At 45.2% G+C, this 11051-nt stretch overlaps 1 protein-coding gene across 1 annotated transcript in view; it reads left to right on the top strand.

The window, feature by feature from the left end:
- Positions 1-9580, top strand: part of LAMC2 (laminin, gamma 2) — a 52003-nt gene extending 42423 nt beyond the window's left edge. The window contains exons 15-23 of the mRNA XM_012639964.1: positions 171-250; positions 1351-1500; positions 2005-2149; positions 2847-2996; positions 3496-3610; positions 4486-4685; positions 6304-6462; positions 6557-6656; positions 9327-9580. Coding sequence (XP_012495418.1) covers positions 171-250; positions 1351-1500; positions 2005-2149; positions 2847-2996; positions 3496-3610; positions 4486-4685; positions 6304-6462; positions 6557-6656; positions 9327-9580 — 1353 coding nt within the window. The remainder of the gene's footprint in view (positions 1-170; positions 251-1350; positions 1501-2004; positions 2150-2846; positions 2997-3495; positions 3611-4485; positions 4686-6303; positions 6463-6556; positions 6657-9326) is intronic.
- Positions 9581-11051: the final 1471 nt, after the last annotated feature.

Here is an 11051-nt window from a genome sequence, read left to right as displayed (position 1 = left end):
ATACTTCTCTTATTAATGGAATGATCATGGTGAACAGAGACTCTGGTGTAAGTGTCAGGGTGTGGAACCCTGTGTGGCTAATGACAAGTGGTTCTGACAGGTCGGGTGCTGCACCTACTTAGGCTCCATGGCTGAGTGCAAAGCCTTAACCAAGTCTCCTTTTTCCACAGAACATTCCTCCCTCAGAGCACTACACGGGGCCAAATGGCTTTAAAAGTCTGGCTCAGGAGGCCACAAGATTGGCAGACAGGTGAGCAGCATTGGAGGGCACCTCTGCTTCGGGCTGTCTCTGCAAGGCCAAACTTGAGTAAGACTGCAGGGTATTCAGGACCCAAGCACCATATTCATTCTCTCCAGGCTCCTTTGCAGCCATCCCCTACCTTAAAGCCAGCTTTTAACCACTGGCTTTTAGTGTATGCACGTGGCCACTGCAGGGTCCTTTGGCAGGAGTTGGGGGCGGGGGTGTTTCTTTCCCAGTTTCCCTATGACTCATAATATGGCTTTGGTGCATGTCAGATGTGATTCCTTGGGTCACGTGAAATGAATCAGCCCTTGGAAAAGAATGCTCTGCAGCTTTCAGGGACTCCCAGGCTCCCACACCAAGCCTGGGAACAAGTAGCAACGAGTTGTTTGTTAGCATGTGGAGGCTAAGTCTGCAGAGGGGGGACTTCCTCCTGGAAACTGGCTCTGCGGGGCCCCAATGATAACAGGCAGCTCCCTTCATCCTTGCCTGTAACCATGAATCCTATCATGTTTTAAGAGGTTTGCTCATAGCAGGAATACTCAGCAGGGTGGCAGGCTCTGTTAATCCCAGGTGGAATTCAGTCAGCAGAAGAGGGCTGGCTTGCGTTTTTGTAGCATGAGTTGCCTCCTCACCACCCGTCCCCGGCCCCCCCCCTCCTTTTTAAATCACTTTCTAGAACTAAGAGTACAAAAGCATCCGGAGAACTTTTATTGACGTGCATTGTTCCCCTAGTGGTGGGCCCAGTTTAGAGTTGCAGCGAAACCGAGCAGGGGTTGGGGCCTGGGAGATAATAAGACGTAGGAGTTTCTTCCTGCAGAAAAGAGCTTACAGATGCAATGTTTTCTCACCCATCTCCACCCCACCCCACTCTGGGCCTCCACTGACTGTGCCATAAACAGTAAAGATCACCACAAGGTCTGTGACGTGAGCCTGATTCTCCCGAACACCTTCTGCTTCTAGATAGTTCCCCTAATTCCATCTAACCTGGGCTGATTCTGTTAGGTTTGTCTAAGCCAAACCGGTTCCCTTACTTAGCCCTTAATCGAACAGCCTAAAGGAAACCCTTTGCTGTGATAACTCTGATTCTTTGTTTTTAATCCTTTCAGTCATGTGGAGTCAGCCAGCACCATGGAGCAACTGGCAAGGGAAACTGAGGACTACTCCAAACAAGCGCTATCGCTGGCAAGCAAGGCTCGGAGTGAAGGAGGCGGAAGCGGCAGCCTAGATGGCGCTGTGGTGCAAGGGCTTGTGGGAAAGTATGTTTCAACGGGTCCTCGCGTGGACCATTAGACCCTGCATCCGCCCAGGGTTTAGTTCAAGCCGTACTTGAGGGGCACCATGTTTCTTTAAAAAATGTTAATGATGGGGTGTTATTTTGGGAGAAGCAGATATTTTTAAGACTGGAGGAAGAAAAAGTTGGTTAATCTAGTAAAGTTTATGTTTTTATTGAGACATTGCAGTATTTGGAGGTATGGTCACCCTCTGTGGCATTCGAGGGGTGTGAGTAAATCCATCTGATGGCGTGGCAGATATAAAGATAATAGGTTTCTGTTATCAAAATGGGGAAACTTGGGTTGAATTTTTGTAACTCAACCTGTATAAACTAAAAGGCTTATATTCAGATGTGGGGAAGGACACATGTCTGACATGTTACCTTGTTTGGTTCTTCTGGTTATTCCAACTGCAACAGCATGAATTATTGCTTTCATAAAAAGGGTGAATTCTCAAAGTCCTATTTTTTTTTTATCCTCCCCCCATAGATTGGAGAAAACCAAGTCCCTGGCCCAGCAGCTGTCAAGGGAGGCCACTCAAACTGACCTTGAAGCGGATAGGTCTTATCGACATAGCCTCCGCCTCCTGGATTCAGTGTCTCAGCTTCAGGGAGTCAATGACCAGTCCTTTCAGGTGAGGGCATCTGGCCTGTGTGCTTGATGTACAGAAGAAGGGCCATAAACGCTTTCTTCTCTGGGAGTTTTCTCCCTGTTAGCCTCTCTTGCTTTAGAGTAGGAAGAGTATTTAGCCTCCTCATCATCCATTTCCTTGTTCTTAAACCGCCATACTGGAAAGGCCTTGGCCCATCCTGAACCTATTAGTGGTTAAAAGTTTTATATCTCTTCCCTGGTTTATGGGACTGTTGAAAACTGTGGGAAATTATTATAAAGTTTTACGTTTACACTTGGGTCAACCCATAGTACATCTCTATGTATAACCACTTAGAAATCTTTTGTTCTCAAAAGTTTTGCATTGTTTCTGCCTTCAATTCCCTTAAGTATTCCAAACTTATTAAATTAAGAAGATTCAGCTTGTTACCTACAGCAAAAAACACTCATGATTCCCATGGACGTATGTTTCCAAATGTACAATTTTTAAAAAGAAAAAAGAAGAGAGACAGAGTCTATTTGACACTTGGGGGACCTGCCTCCTGACTTTCATTGGGTACACTGCCTCATTTCTGGTAGGCTTTGGGCCTGGATAGCTAGTGACTATTTTCTCGGCTTCTTAAGGCTGTTGCTGTTTTTAGACAGTGATGCCAGGTCCTGAGAAGGCCGGTGTGGTAACTGGTGAGCAGGGAGTCAGACTCATGCATTTCTTCGGCTCACAGGTAGAAGCAAAGAGGATCAAACAAAAAGCTGATTCTCTCTCAAGCCTGGTGACCAGGCATATGGATGCGTTCAAGCATGTGCACAGCAATCTGGGAAACTGGGAAGAAGAAACCCAGCAGCTCTTATTGGATGGGAAGAATGGGAGACAGGTATCCTTTGTTAATTTGTTCATTCAATAAACATGTATTAAATACCATGTGAATCAGTATGGCAAGAAGAACCATCAAAAGCTCTCTGAAGGTCACGGTGCCACTACTGATAGAGGAAGTAACTGAAAGGCAGAGATCTTGATGTGATTAGCACAGCTACACCCATTGAGTCAGCCCTCAAACCTGGAAAGAGGTCCCAGGCTTCTTGGGTTTAATTTTGGTCTAACTCTTGTCTATGAGCTTGGCTTCAGGAAGTATCTAGAGTTTAAAATTACGATTTGCAAAACTATTCCTGTACCTGATGGTGGACTAGAGTTTGAGACTGTTCTTTATACGGGATGTGTTGTTGACTTATAAAATTTGCTCTTTCCCAGATTTTAAAGGGGTTTGTTGTGGCACCCCTAGACTTTATGGTGAATGACCAGAAAGAAATGTATCAGAGTGATTTTGCTAGCAGGAATGTACTTCCTCTAATCTGATTCTGTCTACCTATTTACAGAAATCAGATCAGCTGCTTTCCCGGGCCAATCTTGCTAAAAGCAGAGCACAAGAAGCACTAAGTATGGGCAATGCCACCTTTTATGAAGTTGAGAGCATCCTAAAGAATCTCAGAGGTTAGTATTTTAAATCTAACCTAATCTATCTGATTTATTTTGAATCCTCATATATCTCTCTAAGTGGTAGGTATATTAGAATATATAGATGCTTAGTAAATACCTTTCTAAAGAAAAAAAAATCTCATTAATGTTTAATGTAGTGGAGAGAATTGAACTAGATGTCAGCAGGCCTGAGTTCTGATCTCTGCTGGGCCACCTGACCAGGTCGAGCTAGCCATGTGACCATAGGCAAGTCACATAGCCTTCCCAGACCCTAATATCATCCTCTTCAAAGGGAAAAGTTATAACTAAGTGATCTCTGAGGTCTATCACAGATTCAACACATCATGACTGTATAGATATTTTTCCTTTTCTTTTGTAGCCTGGTTGGTTCCAATATGGAAGTGACACAATTGCTTTGAGGTGATGACAGAGCAACCTTTGTCACTGCATCTAGATTCCAAGAGATTTGGGTTTATGCCTTGCAGAGATTTGTGTGAAATTTCAGATTTCTTCACTAAAGAACAAAACAGAAACTTTTCTAAAGTTGTGGGATTTTCTTCACAGAAAGTATCTGTCTACCCATCCTCCCCAAAGGCCAGCTCTTGTCACTGGCAGCTTAGGGCTGAAGGCTCTGCAGTGCTGGGGACTCAGGGAAGGCTGGTTGTCAGTTTCTCTACACAAAGGACTGCTGATGGCCCCATTCCGTGCCTCCTTTAAGATGCTTTCTCTTAGCTAAGAAAGAGTAATTCCAGCCACAACTTCCCACACCCCCAGCCCCAGTCAGTAATAACACTCTTTCTGGAATTTTTCTTTAAAACATCAGCCGCTCTCACTCATTTGTAAGTTTGCGGGCATCGTCGTGACCATTTTTTTTCTTTTCTTCACATCAGAGTTTGACCTGCAGGTTGGAGACAGAAAAGCAGAAGCTGAAGAGGCCATGAAGAGACTCACGTACATCAGCCAGAAGGTCGCGGATGCCAGTGACAAGACCCGACAAGCAGAAACAGCCCTGGGCAGTGCTGCCGCCGACGCCCAGCGGGCAGAGAAGGCGGCACGAGAGGCCCTGCAGATCTCCAGTGAGATCGAACAGGTAGAGAGAAATCGAGATGCGGGTTGGTGCAAGTAGCACCAAACAAGGGTGGTGTGGAAGGAAGGAGAGCACTGGGCTCACTTGACCCCAGTGGCTCAGAGTCCTGTTGTGGCCCACGTGAGCTCCAGAGCCACACGGCTGCCTGTTCCGTGACTCACGGCAGATTGGCTCACGGGCTGTAACTGACTGAGTGCTAGAGCCCCTGTTTTCATCTCCCTTTTGGACAGCACTGTGAGAAAAACCATCAAAGATTATTTTTTATCTAGACTATTGTATTACATTCCCAGGGCTGCTATAACAAAGCACCACAAACGGGGTGGCCTCAAAAAACAGAAATTTATTCTCTCATAGTTCTGCAGGCTGGAAGTCCAAAAGCAGGGTGTCGGCAGGGCTGTGCTCCCCTGGAGACTGGGTGGAAGCCTTCCTTGCCTCTTCCTAGCTTGTGGTGGCGGTCGTCAGATGGTGTTATTCTCCCTGGATGTCTCCATCTCTTCTTAGAAGGACACCGGTCCTATTGGATGAGGGGTCCAACTTGCTCCAATATGACCTCATTGTACCTAATTATGTATGCAGCAACCCCTTGTCTAAATAAGGTCACATTCTTAGGACTTCAACATATCTTTTAGGGGGATACAATTCATCCTGTAACAACAATCATCAAGTTTTGATTCTAGATTATGAAATTCTGGAGTTCTAGATCCTTTGTCCCAGTCTATGTCCTGTGTCTAAGTTCCATTTATTCATTTTTCTCTTTCCTTCCATAATGTGCTAGCAATGTGCTCGGTGCTGGGGATACGGAGATAAGAAAGACCTAATCCCTCTCCTCAAGGAGCATTCAATGCAATGGCGGAAGACAGACAAGCTACACTTAGAACCCACATGTTAAATGCTGCAATAGAAGGATGCGTCTCAGCTGGAAGGGAGCTTCTTAGCTCTTAATTAAGCACGACTTCTAGAAAGCTTGTGCAACTCTAAAAAGCCCAGAGTGAACTCCTGGTATCTGGACTATTTGGCCTCCCTTTTAGACCACTTGGTAACTTGCAAAAATAATTTGTCATTTTAAGTCCCTTGAGGGTTGAGACCAATTTCATGTTGTCTGTCTTTATAACAGCTTCTGGCAAAGAGACACCTGCAATTTGGTGCTTAATAGTAGCTTATTGATAAACTCTGTCCTTTCAAAGCCAAAAGTTTATTAATAATGCTATAGCCCATTCATTCTCCGCATTCCAAACTCAGCTGTCTCAAGGATTGATCTTAGTAAAGTCATTCAAAAGACCACAGCAGCCAAGGAACATGACAGAGAATGATGTGAGTTTTTTGTCCTCTGGGTTTTCCCAAAGGGTTCCTAATTGTGTTCAACGTTTAGTGAGCATTGAACTGAGAGGGAAACAGGATCTCAGGGCTGACACTCGTAGTCCCTAGAGACACACCCCAAATTAGCTTGTTTGAGGCAGAGCTTGGGGAAGGGTGTGTCCCCGAGTCTGACTTTCTCGTTGTTCATCTAACTGACACCATCAGGGCCTGACTGCAGCTGTATTTTTTCTGCTGTTGTCTTTGGGATGTTTTTGTGCCTCACGCCTCTCTCTCCTTCCGTCCCTGGCTCCTTTTCTTCTCCCAGGAGATAGGGAGTCTGAACTTGGAAGCCAATGTGACAGCAGATGGAGCCTTGGCCATGGAAAAGGGACTGGCCACTCTGAAGAGCGAGATGAGGGAAGTGGAAGGAGAGCTGGCAAGGAAGGAGCTGGAGTTTGACATGGACAGGGACGCGGTGCAGACGGTGAGTCCCTGTCGCCTTCCACAGGAGATGCCTTGAAACCTGGCGATATAGAAAATACCTTTTCAAAGCCAATGTGTGCTTTTCTTTTCCTCAGGTGATTGCCGAAGCCCAGAGAGTTGACACGAGAGCCAAGAATGCTGGAGTTACGATCCAAGACACACTCAACGCGTTGGATGGCATCCTACACCTAATGGGTATGTGGCGTGTCCACAGCCTTCCAGCCCCATGCTCCAGGGCTTTTCCTCAGAAGACTCACTACACCTGGCCCCCATGAATGGGAATCTCAGCTTTCCTTAAGGATAGCAGGAGATTTGGTGTGTTTCCAGGCCCAGATACTTTGGGGAGGTTACTTTACATTTTCTGGACTCCGTTTTACCATGTTTAAGATGGGTCCGTGAGCACCGATTGCAGTCGGGGGTGGAGGTCTGTGGGTCGAAGAACTGGGTGTATTCAAGAAACTTACCAGAAGACTGGACAGCTTGAGTGTCCCACTACGGAGTCTGGCCTTGATCGTGAGAAACCAGTGGACAGTTTTAAGCCGAGGAATAAATTCATCGGTATATATTTCAGAAAGATCACTAGGGTAGCTGAGTTGAGGAGAGCTTGAAGCAGGATTAGACAGAAGGCAGGTTGAGACCACTTAGGATGTTATTAAAATAATCAAGGGGAGAGGGGACTGCTCTAAGGCGGTAGAGTAGCGATGGGAAATTTGTGAAGGATTCTCCCAGGCAGTGAGGTCAAGAATCACTGGCTCATGCCTGTAATCCTAGCGCTTTGGGAAGCCAAGGAGGGAGGATCGCTTGAGGTCAGGAGTTCAAGACCAGCCTCAGTAAGAGTGAGACCCCATCTCAACAAAAAATAAAAATATGAGCTGGGTGTGGTGGTGCACGCCTGTAGTCCCAGTTTCTAGGGAGACTGAGGCAGAAGGATCCCTTGGGCCCAGGAGTTTGAGGTTGCAGTGAGCTATGATGATGCCACTGCTCTCTAGCCAGGGCAACAAAGTGAGACTCTGTCTCAAAATAAATAAATAAATAAATAAATCACTTGCTATTTGTTCCTTCCCAAACCTAAGGTATATCTTGATGTGACCAGTTGGAGAAACTTGAGCTACCTGGGTAGATAATCCAGAAGAAACATGGTCCACAAGATATTACAAAATTTTAGGCTAAAACAGATGTGATGGCACAGTGTGGCAGAGAATCAGGTTTCTCCACAGAGTCACTCCGCCAAGAAAACTGATTTTAATTAAAATTCTGGATTTAGGTAGAGCTGATATCAAGCCCTCCTTTGGCCTGTTTTATTGAGCTCAGACTACATTGTATGTGGAACTAGGGATCTGGTCACAGATTCCAGCAACATTCAGGAAAAGGCCTGGCTCTACTTTTCCAGTTCAGTAGAACAACTTGAAAACCAGATTTTCCTGTGGAGTGTATCATTACCCTGAGAGACCAATATTGTCTGTGTGGTGATACTCCTGGGTCTGTTTTGTGACCCAATGAGCCCCAAAGAGAAAAATACCCTCTAAGGATGAAAAAAAAACCCAAAACACCTCCCCAGTTGAGACTTTAGCAGCATCGTTTAGTATTCTTAAAAAAGGTGATGAAACTAATGGGCCTTCAAAGGGAACACGAGGGTGGAGAGAGAGGGCAGAGGAGGGAACTAGTAAACATTTACTATATGTCAGGTACTGTGGCAGGTGTCTTCATGATAATAATATCTTTTAAGTCTTATAAAGTCCTATGAGATGGGTTTTATTATTTTTCTTATTTTATGTCACAAAGGAAAGAACTGAGGCTTAGAGAGATTAACGACACCCCGCAGGTCACATAACTGTGCAGGCAAGATTCAAACAGAGGTCTTTTTGTCTCCAATGCTCCTGTTCTTTTCTAACAGCTCATGCCACCTCCTCACAGACATGGTTATTTTGTTCCCAAGCTTATTTAACTTTCTCTGCATGTCATAGAACCCGAAATTCTTGAATTCTTCCCTACCCCAGGGTGAAGGACAGATCCATTGGATCCACATTTTTGTTATGGCGTTATTTCTACTCTATGTGCTCTCTTGAGTCCTGGAACAGTAACAGATTCATTGTTCTGGGTATAATAAATGCATACAGTCAAATACTGTCTATCACTGCAGCGCAGATACGTGAGGCAACTTAACTTGAGTTTGAGTTGACCAAGGGTCACCCAAACCTATTTGAACTAAGCGGGCCTGACCAGACACCCTTTATGCTGACATTAGGTTTAGATAGTTTATGGGTAAAACATTCTTGAACAAATGTGATTACATTTTATATTGGAAAGAATATCTAGCCAGATTCCCACTGTTTCAGGTCAGAATGAAGTCTTACATCATTTTCTAACAGCTGGAATCCATCCCCCAAATAGCAAAGCATACCTTGGCCTCTATAAATCCTGAAGCTCGCCAGTTTCTAAAGGTCTTCTAATAGGAAACAGCAAGATATTTCCTAAGGGTGGTTCCGAAAGCATACTTTGGAGTTGATTCTGGTCCTAGGGGTGATCTGTTTTAGGCAGACACTTCGGATAGTGCTCGGTCCACTATGACCTTCAGTCTTCATCTTTTTTGAGCATAAACTATTGACCCTAACAGGAAAGGAGAGATCAAAACTTGATATTGCTGAGCTACAGAGCTCAGAGTCTTGAACTGAGTTGTTCATAGCCCAGTAACCAGGCTAGTGCTCTTGGAGCATTTTCTAGATTATTTCTCATTTAAAATAAGCCTTTTAAATTCAGGACATACTATTTGCTCCGGGCAGGTTAGTTAGGGGTACAGAAGGGCACACATGTGTTCAAGGAGATCTAATCACAGTTTTTCTCTCTTAACTCCTGTCCCTAAAATAGACAAGCCTGGCAGTGTGGATGAAGAGGGGCTGATCTTACTGGAGCAAAACCTTTTCCGAGCCAAGACCCAGATCAACAGCCAACTGCGGCCCTTGATGTCAGAGCTGGAAGAGAGGGCGCGCCGGCAAAGGGGCCATCTCCGTTTGCTGGAAACAAGCATAGATGGGATTCTGGCTGATGTCAAGAACCTGGAGAACATTAGGGACAACCTGCCCCCAGGATGCTATAATACTCAGGCTCTTGAGCAACAGTGAAGCTGCCAGAGAGATTTCTCAACTGAGGTTCTTAGGATATGGACCTTAAGGCTCGGGAGCCATCTCTTGTGGGTGGGTGGGATGGGGACATTTGAACATGTTCAATGGGTGTGTTCAGGTCAACTGAATCTGACCCCATCCTTGAGATCGTGGCCAGGTGGATGTCTTATTGCACCTGTGTACTACTTGCTTCCTGATGCTGGGCAATGAGGCAGATAGCACTGGGCGTGAGACGGACCAAGGACCTGGACCCCAAAGAGTAGACCGGATGGAAGGACAAACTGCATGGGCAGATGTTTGACTCAGAATAGTCATAAACGGAGTCCTGGAATTTGGACAAGTGCTGCTGGGTTATAGTCAGCTTATTCTTTGAGTAATGTGACTAAAGGAAAAATTGTTGACTTTGCCCAGAATATAAAATTCTTCCTAATGTCAGAACAGAGAATGATATGCAGTCACACTGTGACCAGTAAAACACTATTGCTTCATATCATCCACTGCAAGCTTCTTGCTGGTCAGAGTTCCTCCTCCTTACCACTGGGACGTGACTACATACTCCATTTTCAAGCTGGAAGAAGTGAGCAGTGATGGAGGGAGGCGCTGTAAGGGAGGCCCACTGGGGCAATGGTGCCGGCTGGTGCTCTGCCACCTTTGAGTCTGGCCCTGGAACGATATCCTTTCTCTTAATGATGCCATGGCAGCTTAGAGACTGCATTTTTATTAAAGCATTTCCTACCAGCACAGCAAACATTCGGAAGGTATTTACATTTGGGTTTCAAAGTGATAGAAAACTGGCTTGGGCATTGAAAGAAGTGAAATTATCTACAAGACTTATTAGCCCTAATTCAATCCCACTTTTGACACTAAAAATTATATGCATCTATGTGTTTTATTTTATATTCTCTCTCTCTCTCTCCTTCCCTCTATAGCAGGGAATGTTCCGACCCATGCTTGAACTGGGTAGAATCCATCCTTCCATCCATCCTTCCATCCATTCTTCTAGCATATATTTATTGAGTACCTATTATGTGCCAGGGGCTGGCAGTACAGTGCTGACATAGTCTCTGCCCTCATAGAGTTGATTGTCTAGTGAGGAAGACAAACGTTTTTAAAAAATAAAGTTAAACCTACAAACCGTGTTTGTCACAAGTGGTATTTATTGCAATAGCTCCTTGGTTTGCAACCTCTTTGCTCAACGGAATGATGTTGCAAGACCCTCCCATGGGGGCACTTGAACCTTGGCAAAGCTGAGAGAGCTCTGGGCTGTACACACTCCTTTGCATTCCAGCTGTCACTCTGCCCCTTTCCAGAACCGATTGCAACAGATTGCTGAGTCACGATAACACCAGTGGGAATTGCCGACCAGAGGCACTTCACCTTGGCTCAGAAGACATCGTGCTGCCTCGCTTTCGCATTTCCTTGGCTTTTAATGGACGTGTTTTAAAATAAAAAACAATTGTTAGATGCCTGG

The sequence above is a fragment of the Propithecus coquereli genome, unplaced genomic scaffold, assembly GCF_000956105.1.
Source record: "Propithecus coquereli isolate 6110/MARCELLA unplaced genomic scaffold, Pcoq_1.0 Scaffold146, whole genome shotgun sequence".
In the NCBI taxonomy this organism is placed as follows: Eukaryota; Metazoa; Chordata; class Mammalia; order Primates; family Indriidae; genus Propithecus; species Propithecus coquereli.
This window is presented reverse-complemented; position numbering and strand designations above follow the sequence as displayed.